This window comes from Petromyzon marinus, chromosome 68 (assembly GCF_048934315.1).
Source record: "Petromyzon marinus isolate PM22_M1 ecotype Great Lakes invasive population chromosome 68, UKy_Petmar_22M1.pri1.0, whole genome shotgun sequence".
Taxonomy (NCBI): domain Eukaryota; kingdom Metazoa; phylum Chordata; class Hyperoartia; order Petromyzontiformes; family Petromyzontidae; genus Petromyzon; species Petromyzon marinus.
Genome location: NC_133734.1, coordinates 3,948,014 through 3,973,365, shown reverse-complemented (window position 1 = coordinate 3,973,365; position 25,352 = coordinate 3,948,014). Strand labels below are relative to the sequence as shown.

The 25,352-nt window shown below is 45.9% G+C and overlaps 1 protein-coding gene across 2 annotated transcripts; it reads right to left on the bottom strand.

The window, feature by feature from the left end:
• Window positions 1-6,936: 6,936 nt before the first annotated feature.
• Window positions 6,937-20,094, bottom strand: LOC142906611 (E3 ubiquitin/ISG15 ligase TRIM25-like). Of its 2 annotated transcripts, none has more exons than XM_076054782.1 (6): window positions 18,210-20,094; window positions 17,577-17,672; window positions 13,505-13,738; window positions 13,357-13,379; window positions 12,851-12,963; window positions 6,937-7,963 (listed from the first exon to the last, which is right to left on the bottom strand). In XM_076054782.1, exons 1-6 carry the CDS (start codon window positions 18,765-18,767, stop codon window positions 7,419-7,421), a joined length of 1,569 nt encoding a protein of 522 aa, XP_075910897.1. In that variant the 5' UTR covers window positions 18,768-20,094; the 3' UTR covers window positions 6,937-7,418. The 2 variants fall into 2 exon arrangements, with proteins under 2 accessions (XP_075910897.1, XP_075910898.1); XM_076054783.1 differs by having other exon boundaries at window positions 12,851-12,954.
• Window positions 20,095-25,352: the final 5,258 nt, after the last annotated feature.

The window sequence follows — 25,352 nt, the reverse complement described above, 5'->3', positions numbered from 1 at the left end:
GCCCCCCCCCTCCCTCCCTCTTCCCCCTCCCCGTCCTCCCCCTCCACCTGCTCCCTCCTCCTCCTTCATATTTTATGATCTTCAGAAAGTAACAATCGATTATTATTCATTTCTGTTCAGGATACCAACAGTCAACTAAAGAGTGACACTAGGATGTAAAATATATTGGTGCACAAGACACTGACATGAGGCTCAGAGCATCATTCCACATCAATACGCCATGGTTGCTAGGAGATGTTAACTACCTCGCCTGGTGTACAGGAGGTCGTGGGTTCAATCCCAACCCTGACGCCTGCTGTATATTTGGATTTTCCAGTGTCTCTCCCTCCCTGTGGTCGCGTGGATTTTTCCGGTTTTACCTCAGCATTTAGAATGATTAATATTTGGCTGCAATACATTTCTACGCGATGAGCCACTTCATTAAGCTGTCGTCACGTGTGGCGAGGTCGCTTCTGTGAGTAGAACTATAAAAGAGCCGCATAGCTCAGTGGGCCTTGCCTGGTAAATCGCCCGATGCAGCTGCTTGTTGTAGTCACCAGCGAGACGTCACGGAACTCAAACGTCAACGTTGTAGCGGGTTCACTCTCCAGCACACAAACGGTTAGTGCTAAAGTAGTCACTGATTGTCACGTGTTGTGCGTGGTGATGTCACCATGCACGTGCCCATGCATAGTGACTGTGTCGAGCGCGTCTCCATAGCAACCGGCCTCTGTATTAATCAGCTGTTCACATTTAAGGCGAAAAAACAACTTACATCGATCTTCTTGTATCACTCGATAGCAGCAGAGCCCTGACTAGTGGAGACAACGACAAAGATCCCCCGTGTAGCCTTAGCAGACTGTTGGGTCAAGCGCGGTTAGTGAGTAGCAGCACCTGTGAAGGCCGACACTGTGGCACACGAGGGGGTAGGAGGCTAGCACCTTTCCGGACCGCCTTTATCTCCCTAGTGGTGATGTTTACTACACACCACTCCAGGCATACATTTGAGGCCGAGTCGATCTAGGGGATGCCCAGAACCAATTGTTCAGATCATTCATCACCGGAATTGGCAGATGTGAGCGGGAATCCACCACGGTCGGCCTGGGTTCGTAGCGCAGCGCGCCGCTAATCGCTGCGCCACCGCTCCCCACGCGGGTGGCAGTGCAGCCTCGAGCAACAGAGACGCGGACACCGTGGGGCTCCCATCACGAGGAGACCCCACGTGGAGACGTCTCAACGTGAACGCGCGCCGCTGACGTCGCCCCTTCACACCGTTGCCGTGGTCCAGGATGCCTCTAACACGACGTGTTGAGTCGAGTGGGCGAGCGGCCTGGCTGAGCGGCAGCGACGGACCGCACGGAGGGATCCGCTGAGCGAGCAGCTGGTGTGTCATCTACCACGTGACGAGCACGAGGCCTAGCCCAGCCCTCACCAATTAGAGAGCAGCACATCAAGTGGGGTGCGTAGAGAGGAGGAACATCCTGGGTTTGGGGGCGGGGTAGGGGTAGGGGGAGGGGCAGGGGGCGGGGTAGGGGTAGTGGGAGGGAAAGGGGGAGGAGTAGTGGGAGGGGTAGGGGGTGGGGCAGTGGGAGGGGTTGGGGGAGGGGTTGAGGGAGTTTGAGGGGTAGAGGGAGGGTTAGGTGGAGGCAGTGCGGGGTGCTAGGGAAGGGTGCATGAGGTGGGGGGGGGGTTATCTGGGTGGGGGAGGGGGCTTGGGGGTTGTCACGCGAGAGGAGGGACCCCTAGGGAGAGGGGGAGATGCGGATGTTGGGGGTCACGTGGGGTTCATTGTTTTACTGCCAACACTGCTCCAGAGTTGCGGACCGAGTCACGAATCGCGACCGATTCCCAGACGCCGTTTGGGTATCGGCCGGGCCTGGAGCGGTGTTGGTGCGCGCCACGCGAGGGAGCTGCCGCTCCACCGCAGGGATTCGCGGGGTGCTCTGAATAAGGGGCCATCCATTTAGTACGTACACAAAAATCTGTCAAAACTTGACCCCTCCCCCCTCCCTGTACGCACGCGTAGTTTTTACACCCCCCCCCCGCCCACCTGCGTACGTACGCTGGACTAACGCCCCCCCACCCCCTGAATCTCATAGAACAGCCGTTATTTAATCTACACAGAAACGATCAAGGAGTAATAATATTAACGTCTTTAAGCAAACAGATAGTCCACCTCCGGCTACATTATTATTATCAAGAATTCATCCCCCCCCCCCCCCCGTTTCCTATGCGTACATACATTGTCAGTAGACTCCCCATAGGCAAGTGTACGCATTTGTGCACGGGAAATTTCAAAAGAGGCTATGGCCAAATCAACCCGGAATGTCGCCGATTTTTTTTCCAGATCTTGGAAGCTGCGCAAGGTTGAGCCTGGACTGTGGCGATTGGATTGGTGAGCGGCGTGCACATCGGAGTGCGGTGTGCAGGTTACGCGTTGTGCCTCTCTACGATGCGCTTTCAGGCTCTGCCCCTTGTTGATCAGCGCGATGTCTGTGACGTTCCCTCCATGTGCTGGGAGCATCGTTAAGATTTGAAGCTTCTGCAGTTGAAAGCGGAAATATGAGGAGCATTGACAGCTTTCAATTCTTCGTTATGCTTGAACTGAGATTCCAATCTTAATTGTTAAGTTATTTAATGAGCTTCAGGATACTCCTCGAGCCATGGGTCAGATTTCATATTTTTGTTCAAGTAACGAGACATTGACTGGACATGAAGGGACTTGCATTGTCCTCTTCAATCGATCTTAAGTCTGCGTCGGTGCACATCACAGCAGCACGGGAACGGTACCGGGGCCACAGAGCAACAGGAATGGATCAAAAGAATCCCGTCACGACCTCAGCGGGTCAATTTGCAACTGCGCACAACGAATATCAGAAGAACATTAAGTAGCAAATAAAGTTAATAATAAGTAAATAAAATGAAGAAGTAAATACATTTAATAATACAGTTATTAACATTAATATTAAAAGTAATTGTAAATATCATTTTACCTGAATTTACGCATTTAAATTAAATCACGTAAAAATGTATTTTATTCATAATTTGAATTAAGTTACATATTTATGATGAATGATAATTGAATTTTAAAATAAGTGTAAATTGCATTAAATTGTAACTAAAATAATATTAGACAATAATATTTTAAAATATTTACTAATTCAAATAAAGTGAACAATTAATTAATAACAAAATTAACAAGCACATTTAAAGAATCATAAATGCACCGGTCTCCCCCCTTGTTAAATGGTGGATGATAGGGGCAGGCGAGTGTGAGTAGCGGCGTCTTGTACAGAGCACGGAGTTGAGAGACACTGGGGGCGTTGTGGACGTCCTGTGGGCAGGGCGTGCTCGAGACGGCTCCACCCCCAGCGTCGGGTGAACAATCTCGGTGCGGTTTGGATAAACTTATTCACTCGCACGAACGCCACCCACCCATTGTACATCACGTAAAGTACGGGGGAAATCACTGCTGTCGAGAAAGTATTGTATTTTAAATTCAAACAAACCACGCGTGACAGAACCCTGCGCGTGCAGGCACACGAGCTACAACATCAAAGTGAAGGAGTGTGCGCACGTCAATGAGAATGGACGTGAGGGGTCGTAAGCGGCAATGCTGCTGAGTTGCTCAGAGCGCAGCTGCTCGAGTGGAGGAGGAGAGGTGAGTTGGATGATGAACCCGATTACCCAGACGCATCTAACGCGATGGAGCAGGTGGAGATGAGTCCATTTGCTGTACTGCCATCTGCTGGAACGCCAGGGTATGGTGACCTCAGTGCCCAGGGGGAAGGGAGTGATCCTCCTCGATTACAGGGGATCCCTCCCTCCTCAATGGAATCCAGTGCTGGATTGCAGGCACTCATCACCACAGCTCATGCTATGCAGGTACAGCACAGTAGGTTGTTGGAGGGCAAGAAGAGGGTGGTTGGAAAGTCTGTAGAGAAGTTGATGAATGACAACAAAACAACCGAAGGCTTTAGCTGGTGGAGTTTAAAGGGATAAAATGTCGAGAGAGATCAATAAAGTTGAGTGTGTCTGCTATGGACGGAGCTATTCATCTATGAGCCACCCATTTCAACGCACGCAGTTACTCAAAATAAATAATTTATAGTGTGCACAGGTCGTGCAGATCTTGGGGGTTGTTTGACCATACTTCACCACGCCAGCCAGTACGGGTTGGTGGTAGACGTGGGATCTATAGACAGAGGTACATGTTGCAGTACAACATTGGGTTGTTCTGCTCTACCCTGGTCTACCCACATCAATATCCAGCCTAGCAACTGGAAAATAACTGAGACGGAAGCAAGGCACTTATAGGGCCACACAGAAAGTTTAACGAACCTGCTTCATGTACAACATCTGGCTACTTTTCAGCCTCAGATATTTTTTAGTTTGACAAATTTTCTTGATCCACAAACCCCCCCCAACTTCCTCAAAAGGCTTCCACTCAGGTGGGCCCCACCGAGTGAAGCTGATCAAGGTGGTGGTGAAGCCTCTTCAGTCTGTGCGCGTGTTCTACTGACGATGCGCTGCGCTTTACGAATTGTAATCTTAATCGTTTTTCAAAACGACTCAACACGTTCATAAATAACACCGCTATTAAAGGAAATGCATCTAAATAGGCAATACGCAACGTTTATAGGAATTAGCATTCTTCTTAAACCCATTATGAATATGCTCTCAAGAAGAGCCATTGCCTGAAACGTCACCAATTACACGTTTTCTATTACTTGACTGTTATTAACCAATGTGTTGAGATTTTGTTACCTTTGCTTGTGCTCAACTGCCAACGCAGTGTCATCAAATAATAATTCTAAATCTACAAGTTACGTAAGAAGTTTGTTTTACGATGAGAACTGATAGGCAGCTTTAACGTTAAAATTCCTGCGAACTTTGGAGAGCAACTCGAAGTGGAATGATTCAGCAAACACTGGCACAAGGCTCAGCAGCATTCCAAAGTTGAGCGTCTTATCTCTTGAACATCTACAATGTAAATAGTTTAAGCACGAGTTATCATTTAATTGTGCACTCTAAACAAAAGTCAACAAATCACTTCTGGGTAACCCTCGTGTCTCTGCAACAGTGGCCAAGAGTCACTGCATTGGTGGCGAGATGTTAATTACCTCGCCTGGTACACAGGAGGTCGTGGGTTCGATCCCGACCCTAACGCCTGCTGCTGTATATTTTGGATCATCACGTCTCTCTCCCCGTTGTCGCGTAGATTTCTCTCCGGGTCCTCCGTTTTCCCCCTCCACATTTAGAGTAAATTTGCATTCAGAGGATTTGGCTGGCACTCTAAATATCCACGTGGCGAGCCACTCCGTAGAGCTGTAATTTGTAATAACGAGGTCACACGTGAACAAGAGCGACTCATCTCAGTTAGCCTTGCCTAGAAAAATAAATATAGATTTTAGTTCGCATCATCCCACATTCCAGTTTTCAGTTTCATTTATTTGGTATAGCCCTGTGAGCCATTCGGCTCTTGAATCGGGTGCAACCACAACAAACAAAAACAAGAAATAATCTTAAAGTGATTATGTGACTGTGAAAACAGAAAATCCAGGAAAAAAACAGCACATGCCACAATCCACCACTCTGTTCACCCCCCATGGCTTATTGAACCAGCACTGAACACAAGACGAACTTGAACAAAAAAATACTCAAATATATAGTTAGCCTACGTTTCCTATTCAAAACCGTTATAATACGGAAATGAAACAATATTTAGGTGTAATAATAAATACATCATCAAATCTCATCATATTCATGAGGCAAATCATACCGTGCTGATCGTGAACTAATAAAATAAAAACGCCTCTCCAATCTGAATGAGCCGCTGCAGTCATCTCGACCAAGACTCAGAACCAACTCGGATCGCGACAAACGCTCAACCCCAAGGCAGCCAGTTTGTACGTTTTAACCATTAACACTTTAAACATAATTAACATTCAATTCAACAAGCTACAAAAAATAACGACCTCTATGTTTTTTTTCTTGTTTTACCATTCATAACGTTGTAACCGCCTTCCGATTGCTATATGCGCATTAATTTACCTCAGAATTTCCATAACAAAGTTATCAACGCTCGTTAACTGTAAATAAATAAATAAATGGTACAAAATTGAGTCCCCGACGCCATTTTGTATTTACACTTTTGGCGCCAAAAAATATAAAGCGGCGAATGAGGCAGTTGAAGACTTAAAATCATTGGCGGAGTTTAACTTCTACATTTGTCTCTCACATTAGGAATCGCGGGTGCATTCAATTGATTTTTTTATTGTAAATCGCTAACAGTAAATTACTAAAGGTGCACCACCACTACCACCACTACCCCCAACACCACAACTACCACCAGCACTACCACCAACACTACCAACACCAACACCACTACCACCACTACGACCACCAACACCACTACCACCACCAACACCACTACCACCACCAACACCACTACCCCCAACACAACCACCATCACTAACACCACCACAACCACCACCCCGCTCCACGCCCACCAACGGAGTGGAGCTGACGAGTTCTCTGCTCCACTCAGCCCCCTGCCCCACACCGCCACAGCTGCGCACTGTCAGAGTCGTGGTTTAGGCTGCAGGAGGGGGAATCCGATGAGCTGTGAAGCTCTTTGTGTTCACAGATGGTGCAGTGGTGAGGGGCGGGCGTCGGGGAAGCGCGTGTGGGGGTGGGGGAGAGGTGGAAGCATGGTGACGTCACCGCGTTGGGGGAGCGTGCGTGGTGACGTCACCGCGTTGGGGGAGTGAGCGTGGTGACGTCACCACGTTCATGACGCAGCAGCAGCAGACGACTTGAACAGCTGGGACATTGTTGGCGCCTTTTGTCTTTGGCGCCGTCTCTTTATTTATTTATTTGTAGATTTAATTTGCTTGGCAGTGGCTGTGTAGAGGATTTGCTCCTCGTGTTTAATTAATGAACAGTGAGCACGAATGACGCTGTACACAACTACATTGTTGTTGTTGTGTTCTGTATTTTTATTGTAGAATCGACGATACAAGCGTTACAACGCCACTGTCGTGCGCGTACATTTATACTTTTTAAAATTAATATTATTGTTGTTGTATCTCTCCCACAACACATGACACCACCAGTGTATAAACACATCCCAGTTCACCATTGCTAATCACTGCACCCTACACCACAGTCACACTCCTCTGGCAGGGTGAATTCATCCACGCTGGCTTCACACACACACAGAGCGGTACTTATTTTATCACCCCCACCCCCTTATGAAGGTTGTGAGGATTGTTTACGCTCAGCCCCCCCTCCCGTTGTGATGGAGAGCCACGCAGCCCCTAGCCACCGACAGCCACCAGCCAGTCACGGGCGTGGCGCTGCGCCTGGCGGTGACGAGGGTGGCGAGCGCCGTGCGTCGTGGCGTCTGCCCTCTGCGCTGTTCACGTTCACCTCTCTCAGGACGCGCCACTCAGATCCACGATCCTCACTGAGTCACCATTATACCACACCCCCAGCCCAGGGTGTAGAGGCTGAGTGAATGTTTGGTGAAACGAGTGCAACAGCGCCATGCAGTCGGCGCTGTAAAACGACAGCAGCCCCGCGTCCCAGTCCAGGTGGACCCCGACTCTCCGCGAAGGCTGCGGCACCGACAGTGACGTCACTACCCCGCCATGCATCACTGAGAAGCTGTCGCCATGTTTCTCTAGACACCAGGAGACGTCGCTCTCTCCCAGGAGGCACTCATCACCAAACCCTCTCCGTGGGATCGTCCCGTACGCGACTCCAACCCGACACCACCTCGCGCTCCCCACGTCCACCTCCCAGTAGTGCTGACCCGACGAGAAGCTCTCAGAGCACAGCGCTTGTGACCAGCAATCAAAGCGGTGTGGGTGATGGGGGCGACCCTGGGGGACATCGCTCAGCGTCACCGTCCTGAGATCCGAGGAAATCTGGAGGTCGTCGTGGGCTGAGTTTGTGTCCAGAGTCGGTGAGCGTCCATCTGTGGTGAGTATTAGTGTACACATACTAATATTAGTTAGTTTTAGTGTACACATACTAATATTAGTTAGTATTAGTGTACACATACTAATATTAGTTAGTATTAGTGTACACACACTAATATTAGTTAGTACTAGTGTACACACACTAATATTAGTTAGTATTAGTGTACACATACTAATATTAGTTATTATTAGTATACACATACTAATATTAGTTAGTATTAGTGTATACATATGATATTAGTTAGTATTAGTGTACACATACTAATATTAGTTAGTATTAGTGTACACACACTAATATTAGTTAGTATTAGTGTACACATACTAATATTAGTATTAGTGTACAGACACTACAATTAGTTAGTATTAGTGTACACATACTAATATTAGTTATTATTAGCATACATATACTAATATTAGTTATTAGTGTACACATACTAATATTAGTTATTATTAGTGTACACACACAAATATTAGTTAGAACTAGTGTACACATACTAATATTAGTTAGTATTAGTGTACACATACTAATATTAGTTAGTACTAGTGTACACATACTAATATTAGTTAGCATTAGTGTACACATACTAATACTAGTCAGTTTTAGTGTACACATACTAATATTAGTTAGTATTAGTGTACACATACTAATATTAGTCAGTTTTAGTGTATACATACTAATATTAGTTAGTATTAGTGTACACATACTAATATTAGTTAGCATTAGTGTACACATACTAATACTAGTCAGTTTTAGTGTACACATACTAATATTAGTTAGTATTAGTGTACACATACTAAAATTAGTTAGTATTAGTGTACACATACTAATATTAGTTACTATTAGTGTACACATACTAATATCAGTTAGTATTAGTGTACACCTACTTATATTAGTTAGTATTAGTGTACACATACTTATATTAGTTATTATTACTGTACACATACAAATATTCGTTAGTATTAGTGTACACATATTAATATTAGTAAGTATTAGTGTACACACACTAATATTAGTTAGTGTTAGTGTACACATATTAACATTAGATAGTATTAGTGTACACAAATACTAACATTCGTTAGTATTAGTGTACACATTCTAATATTAGTTTGTATTAGTGTACACATATTAACATTAGATAGTATTAGTGTACACAAATACTAACATTCGTTAGTATTAGTGTACACATTCTAATATTAGTTTGTATTAGTGTACACACATTAATATTAGTCAGTTTTAGTGGACACATACTAATATTCGTTAGTGTTAGTGTCCACCTACTAATATTCGTTAGTATTAGTGTACAGATACTAATATTAGTTAGTATTAGTGTACACCTACTATATAATAGTTAGTATTAATGTACACATACAAATATTCGTTATTATTAGTGTACACAATAATATTAGTTAGTAATAGTGTACACACACTAATATTCATTAGTATTAGTGTACACATACTAATATTTGTTAGTATTAGTGTACACAAACTTATATTAGTTAGTATTAGTGTACACATACAAATATTGGTTAATATTAATGTGCACATACGAATATTCGTAAGTATTATTGCACAAATACTAATATTCGTTAGTATTAGTGTACACATACTAATATTCGTTAGTATTAGTGTACACATACTTATATTAGTTAGTATTAGTGTACAAATACTAATATTAGTTAATATTACTGTACACACAAATATTCGTTGGTATTAGTGTACACATACTAATATTAGTTAGTAATAGAGTACACACACTAATATTCATTAGTATTATTCTACACTTACAAACATACGTTAATATTAGTGTACACATACTATTATTAGTTAATATTAGTGTACACATGCTAATATTAGTTAGTATTAGTGTAAACACTAATATTAGTTAGTGTTAGTGTACACATATTAACATTAGTTAGTATTAGGGTACACAAACTAATATTATTTAGTATTAGTGTACACACACTAATATTAGTTAGTAATAGTGTACACATACTAATATTCGTAAGTATTAGTGAACACATACTAATATTCGTTAGTATTAGTGTAACCATACTAATATTCGTTACTATTAGTGTACACACACTAATATTAGTTAGTATTAGTGTACACATACTTATATTAGTTAGCATTAGTGTACACATACTAATATACGTTAGTATTAGTGTACACATACTGTTATTAGTTAGTATTAGTGTACACATACTAATATTAGTAAGTATTAGTGTAGGCACACTAATATTAGTTAGTGTTAGTGTACACATATTAACATTAGTTAGTATTAGTGTACACAAACTAATATTCGTTAGTATTAGTGTACACATTCTAATATTAGTTTGTATTAGTGTACACACATTCATATTAGTCAGTTTTAGTGTACACATACAAATATTCGTTATTATTAGTGTACACATAATAATATTAGTTAGTAATAGTGTACACACACTAATATTCGTTAGTATTAGTGTACACACATTCATATTAGTCAGTTTTAGTGTACACTTACTAATATTAGTTAATATTAATGTGCACATACTAATATTCGTAAGTATTATTGCACAAATACTAATATTCGTTAGTACTAGTGTACACATACTAATATTAGTTAGTATAAGTGTACACCTACTAATATTAGTTAGTATTAGTGTACACACAATGACATTAGTTAGTATTAGTGTACACATACTAATATCGTTAGTATAAATGTACACATACTGCTAATCACTCGTGAATAATAATAAATAATAATAGTACTACACTAACTTGACTTTGTGTGTGTGCAGTGGTAGTGAAGTGTGGTGATGATGCCAGCACCACGATGTTGACGCCACTCTCACACCCACACACAGACATTGTGTGTCACAGCCTCGCACACTCTCACACACAGACATTGTGTGTCACAGCCTCGCACACTCTCACATCCACACACACAGACATTGTGTGTCACAGCCTCGCACACTCTCACACCCACACACACAGACATTGTGTGTCACAGCCTCGCACACTCTCACACCCGCACACAGACATTGTGTGTCACAGCCTCGCACACTCTCACACCCACACACACAGACATTGTGTGTCACAGCCTCGCACACTCTCACACCCGCACACAGACATTGTGTGTCACAGCCTCGCACACTCTCACATCCACACACACAGACATTGTGTGTCACAGCCTCGCACACTCTCACACCCACACACAGACATTGTGTGTCACAGCCTCGCACACTCTCACACCCACACACACAGACATTGTGTGTCACAGCCTCGCACACTCTCACACCCACACACAGACATTGTGTGTCACAGCCTCGCACACACTCACACACCCACACACACAGACATTGTGTGTAACAGCCTTGCTCACCCTCACACCCACACACAGACATTGTGTGTCACAGCCTCGCACACTCTCACACCCACACACAGACATTGTGTGTCACAGCCTCGCACACTCTCACATCCACACACACAGACATTGTGTGTCACAGCCTCGCACACTCTCACATCCACACACAGACATTGTGTGTCACAGCCTCGCACACTCTCACATCCACACACACAGACATCGTGTGTCACAGCTTCGCAAACACTCACACACACACACAGTGTGTCACAGCCTCGCACACTCACACACACACACAGACATTGTGTGTCACAGCCTCGCAAACTCTCACACACACTGTGTGTCACAGCCTCGCACACCCTCACACACACACAGACATTGTATGTCACAGCCTCGCAAACTCTCACACACACACACTGTGTGTCACAGCCTCGCACACCCTCACACACACACAGACATTGTGTTTCACAGCCTCGCAAACTCTCACACACACACTGTGTGTCACAGCCTCGCACACTCTCACACCCACACACACAGACATTGTGTGTCACAGCCTCGCACACTCTCACACCCACACACAGACATTGTGTGTCACAGCCTCGCACACCCTCACACACACACACAGACATTGTGTGTCACAGGCTCGCACACTCTCACACACACACAGACATTGTATGTCACAGCCTCGTACACTCTCACATCCATGCACAGACATTGTGTGTCACTGCCTCGCACACTCTCACATCCACACACATACATTGTGTGTCACAGCCTCGCACACTCTCACATCCACATACACAGACATTGTGTGTCACAGCCTCGCACACTCTCACACCCACACACAGACATTGTGTGTCACTCCGCTGCTGGATGAGCGCCTCCCCACGCCGTGCACGTCCTGGGGGGGGGGGGGGTGGGTTATTTGACCATACTTCACCACTCTCGTCGGTGCTCGTTGGCGATGTTGGCGATCGTAAACGTGGAAGCGTGGAGGTGCAGTACAACAATGGTTCACGCTTCACTGCCCTCTGCTGGTGTGACGTGTAAACATTCGGCACGAGGGAGACAAAGGCGGCCGGGCGTGGTGCTGGCTACCCACTCCCTTGTGTGCCGTTCCGGCCTTCATAGGTGCTGCAACTCGCTAACAGCACTTGCTCCAGTACCCAGCAGTAGGGTTCAGTAGAATATTGAAACTGTTAAACTAATTGTATTTCAACAGGTTTGGCCCACTGATCAATGTCGCTCTCTTCTAGAGTCTGTGTCTCTCTCCCCGTGGTGGCGTGGATTTTTCCCTAGCTCCTCGCGTTTTCCCCTTCACGTTTAGAATCAATTTGCATTCAGAGGATTTGGCTGCTGTTGTAAATATCCACGTGATGAGCCATTTCGTAGAGCTGTCATTTGTGATAGGTCGCTTGAGACAAAAGAGCGACAAGGTTCAGTGGGTTCCTTACCTGGTAAAATAAAAGTTGATGAAGGTGGGGAGCACAGAAGTGCAGTGCAACAGAGCGGGACACGCGAGTGCAAGACTGAGGAACTCACAAGCGAAAGGCAGGAATCTGTTCACGACGCTTTCAAGGGAGCAGATCGTGGTGACGTCCAGTGAAGTGGGAGGTGCGGGTGCAGATTCCTTTGGGATCTCTCTCCTGGGAGAACTACCAACACCATCACACACAGCCTCGTTCAACCACAGCATCGGAACACTCAGCATCCATATCACACACAGCACGTGTCTCACACACAGTCTGTGTCTAACACACCCCGTGTCTCACACAGCCCGTGTCTCACACACAGCACGTGTCTCACACACAGCCAGCATGTCTAACACACACACAAACACACCCTGTGTCTGACACACACAGCCCGTGTGTCTAACACACAGCCCGTGTGTCTGACACACAGCCCGTGTGTCTAACACAGCCCGTTTGTCTAAAACACACAGCCCGTGTGTCTAACACACACAACCCGTGTGTCTAACACACACAACCCGTGTGTCTAACACACACAGCCCGTGTGTCTAACATATACTGTATTGTGAGGATCTGTACCTGCGCATCTCCTCCAGGTGCCCCTGTGGAAGAGAGAGACACAGGGATCATGAGTGACGTCTCTAACCTTGCACCACGAGTCCCTCTGCCACTGCCCGCTCTGTTCTCGTGGACACCCCAACGGCGTCTCCACAGAGGCGCTCCCCACCTGCAGGAAGGCGAGCGAGTCCCTCTCATGCTGCAGGGTGCGCAGGCGAGCGGCCGCCGCCTGGAGCTCCCCGATCTCCCGCTTGTGACGAGCGATGTCCTCGTCTATCCGGGACAGCAGCTCGCGCTCCTTCACGGCCACGTGTTGGAGAGCCTCCCTCTCGTCCTCGTTCAGAGCATCCCTTAGGCGGGCGAACTTGCCCGTGATGCAACCCCTGATTCCGGCCACCGATTCCTGTGTAGACACGGGGACCACGGTTGCCCCCCTGAGCCATGAGCCACTCCGTGTGTGCGTGTGGGCGCCGTGGTGGCTAGGAGATGTTGACTCCCTCGCCTGGTATACAGCAGGTCGGGGTTCGATCCCGACCCTGACGCCCGTGTAGTTGTAGTTTTTTCTCTCTGTATGGATTTTTCTCTGGGTCCTCCGGTTTTTGCCTCCACAATTAGAATCGACGTTACGCGTTCAGAGTATTTGGCTGCTAGCCATTTCAACATTACAATCATCCACTTTGTTGAGCTATCATTTATAATAGCCATGTCGCTTCTGACAAAAAATGGGTCGTCCATAAATGACGTCACGCGATTTTGGCCGATTTTTAACCCCCCCTCCCCCCCTCGTCTTATGGAGTCACAAAAAGTTAAATTCCCGTCATACATGACGTCAAAAAGCTCTGCCCCGCCCAAAACCATATTTCCATTTTGAAAATAAAACATGCTTCAAATCACTTTAAACTAAAACTATTGTCATTGTAGTGCGGATTTAATGTGGCGCTGCACTCTGATGTACCAGAAAACGTGTTTTAAAAATGAGGCTTTGGAAAGCTGTAATTTAGCATAAAATTCGCTTGAAAATATTCAACGTCTTCCTAAAACTGCACATGTTCAGAATATTATGTTGAAATTCTCTTATAATTATAAATTTTTTAAAGTAATTATAACTATAAAAAATACTTTTTGGTTCTTTCGGTAGAGTCACATAGAAAAAAAATCAATTAATAGCATACGACGTTTCGATTGCAACACAAGCAATCATCATCAGGTACGAATGAATGAGAAAAACAAACCTAGTAAACTAAGAAGTATAATGCAATACGACACAGAGAGTCGGCTAACATAACAGTCACCACTCTACCTGGTTGATTACGTTCTTCAAAAAATTGCTAAATTTGAGAGCGAGACAAAACACAAACAAGAATACACACAGAGAGATACACAAGCAGAGAGAGACACAGAGACACAGAGAGAGACACACAGAGACACACAGACAAACAGACAGGCAGAGAGAGACACACACAGAGACACACAGATAGAGACACACAGACAGACACAGAGGCAGAGATAGATAACACGGAGACACAGAGAGACACATAGACAGACACACAGGCAGAGAGAGACAACACAGAGACACAGAGAGAGACACACAGAGACACACAGACAGACACACAGGCAGAGAGACAACACAGAGACACAGAGAGAGACACACAGACAGAGAGAGACAACACAGACACACAGAGAGAGACACAGAGACACACAGACAGACACAGGCAGAGAGACAACACAGAGACACAGACAGACACACAGGCACAGAGAGACAACACAGAGACACACAGACAGACACACAGGCACAGAGAGACAACACAGAGACACAGACAGACACACAGGCAGAGAGAGACACAGAGACAGACACAGGCACAGAGAGACAGCACAGAGACACACAGAGAGAGACACACAGAGACACACAGACAGAGAGAGACACACAGACACACAGACAGACACACAGGCACAGAGAGACAACACAGAGACACAGACAGACACACAGACAGACACACAGAGAGAGAGACAACACAGAGACACACAAAGGCACACAGAGAAACAACACCTCTGTGAATCTTTGTAGTAGAACGAAGCAAAATGGAGAGTACAATTATAACAATCACATATTCATTTCACAGAATGAAAAGCACTGATAGAATGATTAGAATAAAAATGTTTATTAACAATTATTCCAAAATTTTATAAAATGTATGCTTCTCCATTCTCCCATGGAGAAGCAAAATGCTCCTTCATGGAATAAATGAAAGGTGACCTTAGTTAATTTAAATAATCAAATAGTTAATCATGCAAATTAAAATTAGTGTTGTTATAACAATTACATTTAATTCATATTCTTTTTTAAAGTTTCGAATTTTGATGTGACGTCATTTGTACAACCCCCCCTCCCCCTTCGTCACACATCACAAATGCCTGACCCCCTCCCCTCTAGGTGTGTGACGTCATTTATGGATGGCCCAGAACCTTTCCTGGTAAAATTAAAAAAATAGTTTAGTCTATGGGTCTCTATGGCTGTCTATGAGTCTCTATGGGCCTAATATCTCTATGGGTCTGTATGTCTCTTTCGGGGTCTCCCTGTATCTTTATGGTGTCTATGTATCTATATGTGTGTCTTTGATATCTCTATGGGTCTAGTATCTATATGGGTGTCTATGTATCTCTATGCGTGTCTTTGATATCTCTATGGGTCTGTTATGCATATGGGTGTCTATGTATCTCTATGTGTGTCTTTGATATCTCTATGGGTCTAGTATCTATATGGGTGTCTATGTATCTCTATGAGTCTCTGTATATTTGGCTGCTGCTATAAATTACCACGTGATGATGATGATGTCAACCACTTGGTTGATCTGCAATTCGTGATTGCCAGGTCACTTTTGAAAAAGAGCTACACAACTCAGTGGGCTTTACCTGGCAAAATAATAAAATAATATTCCCTAGTGGTGAATCATGCCCCAGTTACGAGGCGCCCATGGGACTGAGTCGATCCATGCCAAGGGGCAAGAGGGGCGCCGCTCTCTTCTTGTTTCTCCCCTAGAGGGCGCTGGAGTCGTGGATGTTGAGACTCGGGCACTCGGAGTCCGGTGGGGGCCCCCTCGTGGGTCCGACGAGATGTGGCGAGATGTTAACTACCTCGCCTGGTGTGCAGGGGGTCGTGGGTTTGATCACGACGATAATTACTTCTGCATTTTTGGAGTCTGCGTCTTTCTCCCTGTGGTCGCGTGGATTTTTCTCCGAGTCCTGCGGCTTTTCCTTCCACATTTAATATCGGCATAATCCAGGTCGGGTTTTCCCACGAGTCGGAATCGGATTTATAATCCAAGGCATTCGTTATCTGCTGTGCACAACCCGCAGTGCCCAAGAGAGCATGTACGGGTTCAAGCAAGCGTTTAGAGTACAGTATTTAGAGTATTTGGCTTCTATCAATTTCCACCTGATAAGCCATTTCATTGAGCTATCATTTGTGATATTCAGGTTCCTTCTGCAAAAAGAGCTACATGGCTCAGTGGGGCCTTACCTGGTAAAATAAAAATAGTTTAATCTATGGGTCTCTATGTATCTCTAGAGATCTCCATGTATCTCTATGGGTCTCTATGTATCTCTATGGGTTTCTATGTATCTATATGGGTCTATATGTATCTCTATGGGTCTCTATGTATCTCTATGGGTCTCTATGTATCTCTATTGGGTCTGCTGCTTTATATTTCCACGTGGTGATGATGTCAGCCACTTTGCTAAGCTGCTATTGTTTGTGACAGCCAGGGTCGCTTCTGAAAAAAATCTACACAGCTCAGTGGGGCCTTAACTGGTAAAATAAAAATAGTTGTTGTTTAAATAAACTCCGGTGACGTGATAAGGGATGGCGTGAGGTGCAGCTGTGCGGTGTTCGTGCCTCTGCGTCCGTGCCTGTGCACGACCTCCAGTGCAGTGCAACAGCTGCACCACAGCTCCACCCCGACAATCCGTGACACTCTCGACACTTTTTTTTATGCCACAGGAGTTGAAGACGCAATGCCGAGTAACCCGACCTCGCGGCAGACTCGCCAATGCGGTTATCGAATGCAGTAAACGTGCAACCCCCTCGTAGTTAATGTTGAGTTTGATAGTGAATGATATAGTTAAAGTAAGCGGCGTCAAAGTTATGAAGCTGCACGAAGTTCGCTTGAATTAATTTTGCCCTCCACGATTTCCACGCTGGGTGGAGGTCACAGGGGTCAAAGAGCCCGGCCGGGACACGGTACCTGCGCCTTCTTGCGAGCGGCCTCCATCCGCTTCACGGACTCCTCCGCCTTCTTCCTCTTCTCCTCCACCGCTCGCGTCTCCTCCCCTACGCGCGTCTGTAGTGAGAGACGAGACGTCACCAGGGGGAGACTCCAGCCCCCTGAGCCACCCCTCACACCGCCCTTCCCTCCACACCGACCCCTCCACAGTGACGGCCCTCATCTCCACGCTGCCTCTCTATGGCGACTGAGACGGGGGCATGGGGAGTGGGCAAGCTGATGCCTCGTTGTAGCAGCCACTGGGAGCCGTGCTGGCTTGGGTGGCCATACCGACTCGGATCCAAGAGCCCAGGTGCCCACAGCTGTCTCATTTAGAAGATAACTCAACTAGAATTGTATATCAGGTGGCTGTTATATTTGTCTCACATCTCTATCCACTCAATTCCTTTACACGAGAATTATGTTTAGTGAGAACCTAGCATTCAATACATCCTAAGGTCGTTTCCTAAAACAAAAAGCAGGAGATAGCTACACAGGCAGAGACAGACAATCATAACAGAGCATGAACACAATTGTTTTTTTCACGACATGTTGTGCAGCCCAGTGACAGAATTGGTCAGATCGTGTTGCGGTGTCTCACTCTGAGGGCCTCACTTTCCGTGTCTCGTGCTCCTTCTTCAGCGTGGTGACATCATGTCCTTTGTGTTCACCTGCGATGGTGCAAGTTGAGCAGACCAGGATGCTGTCTACTGTGCAGTAGAATTTCAGCTCCTCGCTGTGTTCAGTGCATCTTCGCTCCTCCAGGTTCGCGATGGGAGCCACCAGGACGTGGTCACTCAACCTGGGATTATCCACGTGAGGCTTCAAGTGCGTCGAACAGAAAGACATCTCACATCTCAGGCAGGTCTTCACTGCAGGAGTGTGACCATCACCGCAGTTGTCACACACGACGACCGCGGCCATCCCGTCCCCAACTCTGAGCTGCTCCGCCAGGTTGGCGAGGGCCACGTTCCTCCTCAGCTGGGGTCGCACAGGGAAGGTCGCTCGGCACTGCGGGCAGCTGAAGCTGCTCGCCGTCTCCCAGGCGGCCTCCAGGCACCGCAGGCAGAACGAGTGTCCGCAGCTCAGCGTGGAGGGGCAGACGAACGTGCCCAGGCAGATGGAGCAGCGCAGCTCACTATCCACACTCTCACTGGGAGTCGAGCTCGCCATGACCCATGGCTTCGCTGGGATCGCTCGCTGTGTGGCTCAGAGAGACGCTGGACCAGGACCTCTCTCTTATAGCGACGGTGAAGAAGGAAGTAAAATACTTTAAATATTTTCATTGTCGTCACTGACATCACGAGACACTGCCTGGAATGTGAACCCGCGCCCCTTGGTGTGCAAACAGCAGCCTCAAGGTGAACACGGCTACTGTACACACCTTGACATTTATAGAAATGAGCGCTGTTGTTAATATAAATCGGTGAGGCTCAGCTGCCGTGGCTCATTCGTGAGATGAGTGTCGAGAGAGGAACTTCTACAGCAAGTTGGTGGCAAGATGTTATCTCCTTCGCCCGGTATACAGGAGGTGGTGGGGTTTGATCCAGACCCTGACGCCTGCTTTATATTTAAAGTTTGCGTCTCTCTCTTCGCGGTAGCGTAAATTTTTCTCCGGGTTCTCCGTTTTTTTCCTTCCACATTTACAATCAACATCACGTGTTTAGAGTAGTTGGCGAAATACATTACCACGTGATAAGCCATCATTTGTGGCCAGGTCGTTTCTGAAAACTAGCTACACAGCTCAATGAGTCTTGCCTGCTAAAATTAAATATATAGTTGGCATAGTTGTAGATATCTCATGATGTCCTGTAACTCAATCTCCGTGTAATTACCCCAACGTGACAAGTTGCTTGAACGTCATCGTGGCATCGGGAAAACAAATTGCGTGTAGCCTCCCGTGACAGATCCTGGATTCTTGAGCCTTTTGCTAGCAGTGTGAATCCGTCACCAACTCTACCTGCCTCCATCACCCACTGCTGACGATGTCGCCGTCTCTCACTCTCACCTTGTCTGAAACTGCAGATCCCCGTGCCGACCATTCACAGCCGCACCCACCGCTTACTTCAGCTGCGTTGTTGTTTCACATTCACACGCACGGCTACTCAACGCGCATGCACACGCAGCAACACAAATGCCCATCGGCGTTCAAAATGATAGTAAAAAAAAAACATGAAAATAAAACTCAACTAATTTTATTTTACCAAGTGTAATGCCCCACTGAGCTATTGGCTTATTTTTCCAAAGCGACCTGCCCATCACAAATGATAGCTCAACAAAGTGGCTCGTCATGTTGGAACTGCATAGCTGCTAAATTATATAAATACTGCACTCTAAACACTGCTTGAACCCAGAGACGCTCTCTTGGGCTCTGCGGGTTGTTCACAGCAGACAACGAATGCCTTGGACTCTACACCCCAGTCGGACTCGTGGGAAAACCCAACCTGTATTGAACTGAACACGGCCTGGAGTCATCCACTTTGCTTACTAACCGATAAAAACGCGGCACTGCGTTTGAAAGCTTCCTTCTACAAGGTCACCAATGCGAGCGAAGGGGGTTCCCACGATGTCCACGGCTCATTCCTTTGTGCAGCAGCAGCGACGGCTCAGTGCTCAGTGAGGCGCAGTGGCTCCAGGCCAGGCAGGCAGCGCGATCCGCTGTGGGTTTTGTAGCCAACAAATCCTCGCAGCGTCCTGGCAGAGCCGGTTCGGTGACAGCTCAGCACCCCTCGGGTGCAAAGCAGCCCACACCCGGCTACGCATTCAGTTACACTCACACACTCACTCACAATTACACAAACGCTCACTCACACGCTCACTCGCTCACTCACTCGCACACTCACACATACACTGACTTACTCACTTACACACTCTCACACACTCACTCACACACTCTCACACACTCACTCACACACTCACACACACACTCACACACACTCACTCACACACTCACTCACACACTCACTTACTCACACACTCACTCACTCACATACTCACACACTCACAAACACACACTCACACATTCACTCACTCACACACTCACTCACACACTCACTCACTCACACACTTACTCACTCACACACTTACTCACTCACTCACACACTCTCACTCACACACTCACTCACACACACACTCACACACACTCACTCACACACTCACTCACACACTTACACACACACACTCACTCACACACTCACACACACACTCACACACTCACTCACACACTCACTCACACACTCACTTACTCACACACTTACTCACTCACTCACACACTCACATACTCACACACTCACATACTCACTCACACACTCACACGCTCACTCACATACTCACTCACAAACACACTCACTCACAAACACACACTCACACATTCACTCACTCACACACTCACTCACTCACACACTCACTCACACACTCACTCACTCACACACTCACTCACACACTCTCACTCACACACACTCACTCACACACTCACTCACACACACTCACTCACACACTCACTCACTCACACATTCACACACGGGCCTACGGTCTGTCTCTCTCTCTCTCATCGCTTATATAAAGCCGTCTATGTCCCATCTGTATACTCCCGTACATGAATCTGTGTCTCTTGTCTGTGGGTCTCTAGTCTGCATGTCTCTATAAAAAGTCCTCTGTGTCCCGTCTGTGTTGTATAAATGCCGTTTCCAAAAAATAATATTAAGAGTGATTTTGCCTATTTTAACGTAACATATTTGCTCTACAAATGTCTGGATTTAGCGCGTTCTAAAAAAAAACGCGTAATACGAATTACGTCAATTCTCCACGACCATAATAACATGTATTCCAGGGGTATAACCAGAGCCTGTCCAACCGCCTTTGTCTTCCCAGTGGCTGTGATTGCTGCTGCAGCAGGAATTCACATTAAGGCTGAGTCAACCTAAAGAGAGGTGAAGGCCGTTCCACAATAAACAAGGATACAGACACACACCACACCAGGGGCAATTAAGAACATCTGCGCTCACACATTCTTAATTACACTTAGCACACATTTTTAGTTAATCACAATTAATTGCACACGTTAACATATTTAACGTATTTTTTGGTAACTGTTTTTAACAATATATTTAACACAGGTCACCACACATCAGGACCAGCCCTGTACAAGGCACGCAATGGGATGGCCCCCGCAACGTTGACAGCAGTGGCTCTTAACGTTGACTGCAGCCTTGCACCCCTTTGGTTCTCAATAGTAAAAATGTTTAATAATGTTAATAAATACCTGGGGGTTTGATACACAAAGGAGTTTTACTTACGTGCCCGTGCTTAATTTGTGTATCGATTATTTACCTTCTAACAAAGTCTGGCCAAGTCTCACACCCCCCAGAAAGGGCATCTCGCACCCCCAGGGGAAGCGTTCACGCCAGATTGAGAACCAATGTCTACAGGGACCGATCTCCGCTCATTAACCACGAGACCCCTGAGGACTACGGGTCGCCTCCTTCGAAGGACTCCGAGGTCAAGGCTCTGTTGGTGTGGTGATCGGGTGGGTGGGTGAGCGAGTGGGTGAGTGAGTGAGAGGAGGTGGGTGAGTAGGTGGGTGAGTGAGTGACTGAGTGGCTAAATCGCCCTTTACCCCCCCCCCCCTGCCAAGCCCTGCCCGTCTACCCTGCAGGCTCTGTCTATTTTCTGCTTTCCATACGCGCGGTGCATTGGTGGCGGGACCCTCCGGATGCAACTCGCAACTCTCTAAGTGTAAATTATTGTTGTAGTTGTAATTTGCACACGATGAGTAGTAAGTAGTCTCCCTATAATGTACAAAGCGACTTTTACAGCAGGAAAAATATATATTCTAAATAAATAGCAAGAGAAAATATTTCAGCTTCTTGTTTTGAGTTTCATTTTGACACTCGCGTGACGAAACTTCTGCGTTTTTAAAGACAAACAACACTGTATACTTTATATATTTATTTGTTGTCTTAGTTTGTTTCTTCTTCTAATGTCGTTCCAAAAGGACTCCCCTAAACCTTCCTCCCAGGTGGACCACTCAGCAATTGTTATTCCAGACAAGTTGCCAATAACAAAACTAATACGGGGATTGATTGTATTCGCTTGCAGTTACTGGCGAGTTAAGACACATCACAAAATGTACAGTTGGTTCAAATATTGACGTTCATTCTTCACGCATTTATTTCTCAGAACCATGTTGGGTCAGGCAAGGGCGGTACTCGGTTTGAACAAAAATCAATAAAGGGGGGCACAGCAGTGGCCAACAAAGGTTGAGAACCACTGCTGTCAACAGCATTGCGTGCCTTGTAAAGGATTGGTCCAGATGTCTGGTGACCCCCCCCCCCCAAAAAAAATTAATTGACCCCTAACATTTGCTTTCCTTTGCATATTAATTTGTTTTAAATTAACCTTCCTTTAAATATATATATTAAATTTTAGATAATTAAATGGGGGAGAGGGGGGAGGATAGGGTCACAATACATCTGGACCACGCCTGCAGCGTTAAACTTCAGTACGCGTAAGACGACTGGAGTGGTGTTGTGTCACGTGATGGAGGTGTGAAAGTTGCCCCTTTAAACAACAGCTTTAAACACCGCACAGAGCTACCCAGCCATGCCCAACGCACAAACTGTAAGTAACAACTATGTTTATTTTACCATATGAGGCAACACTGAGCTATGTAGCTCTTGTTTTCAGAAACCACCTGGACACCACAAATGATATTCATAGAGACCCATTTAGATACATAGAGACCCATAGAGATGTTAGACCCAGAGTGACACATAGAGACACATAGAGATATTAGACCCAGAGTGACACATAGAGACCCATAGAGATATTAGAACCAGAGTGACACATTGAGACACATAGACATATTAGACCCAGAGTGACACATAGAGACCCATAGAGATATCAGACCCAGAGTGACACATAGAGACACATAGAGATATTAGACCCAGAGTGACACATAGAGATATTAGACCCAGAGTGACACATAGAGACAGATGGAGATATTAGACCCAGAGTGACACATAGAGTTCCATAGAGATATTAGACCCAGAGTGACACATAGAGACACAGAGATATTAGACCCAGAGTGACACATAGAGACCCATAGAGATATAAGACCCAGAGTGACACATAGAGACACATAGAGATATTAGACCCAGAGTGACACATAGAGACACATAGAGATATTAGACCCAGAGTGACACATAGAGACACATAGAGATATTAGACCCAGAGTGACACATAGAGACACAGAGATATTAGACCCAGAGTGACACATAGAGACCCATAGAGATATAAGACCCAGAGTGACACATAGAGACACATAGAGATATTAGACCCAGAGTGACACATAGAGACACATAGAGATATTAGACCCAGAGTGACACATAGAGACACATAGAGATATTAGAACCAGAGTGACACATAGAGACACAGAGATATTAGACCCCGAGTAACACATAGAGACACATAGAGATATTAGACCCAGAGTGACACATAGAGACACATAGAGATATTAGACCCAGAGTGACACATAGAGACACATATAGATATTAGACCCAGAGTAACACATTGACACAGAGATATTAGACCCAGAGTGACACATAGAGACACATAGAGATATTAGACCTAGAGTGACACATAGAGACACATAGAGATATTAGACCCAGAGTGACACATAGAGACCCATAGAGATATTAGACCCAGAGTGATACATAGAGACACATAGAGATATTAGACCCAGAGTGACACATAGAGACACACATATATATGGGCACTTAGAGATACACAGGGACACAGAGATACATAGAGACCCGTAAAAAATCCACACGACCACGTGAAGAGAGAGAGAGAGGGACGTGTGACCCGTGCCCGCTGTGCCTCGATATTTCCTGGCCGTGACCGTTATCGAGGACACAGAGGGGTTGCAGTCATCAATAAAAGATTAAATAAAAGTTGTCGTAGCGCTCCTGCGTAGTTCTCCTTGGCTCCATTGCAAGAATCTCGCCATTACGCATGCACGTGTTTTTAGCAACCAATATTCCCTATTATTATTATTATATAAACAATAATTCATGTTATACTAATCATAGCTACCCTTTATATTACTATGCTTTTCCTAACTTGACTATCATTAATAAGGCTGCACTTATTCTAGCTACCAGTTATCGTACTTATCCTATCTATGATATTCATTATGTAAGCTATCCAGACTGCAATTTGCAATGCTATGCTTATCCTAGCTATCATTTCCAACACTAAGATTATTCATCTGTCGAGGTGTTAACCACGCACTGTTCGGTAACCTGCATTGCCACCAGGTATCAAGGGGGCAGTGCAGCGTTACCTCAGTGTACATAACGGTTGGGGTCAGACGAGGTGAAGTGGATCGTAGCCACAGTTTGGGGAGAACCAATCAGCCAGTTCCACGTGGGAATGTGTGATTGGTTATACCTGGCCACAAACGAGTATAAGAAGAGTGACCGCGCAGAGCTCACGGAGTTCTCTCCCTACACGAAGACCGAAGCCCGGGCTGAAGACTAGCTAGGACCCTGGACCAGCCTTCCGGCCCTTTTGAGGGCTAAGGCTCGGTGTATCCAGTGGTCAGGACCCACCGGGCCAGCGGTGGGTCAGATAGCCTTCCCTAGGTCCCAGCCGGAGGACTCTGGGATAGGGTAGTGGTAGACGTGCAAGTCCCGCCAAGCCAGGAGGCTGTACCTCCTTAGGTATGAAGGAGGTTAGCGGTAGACGTGCAAGTCC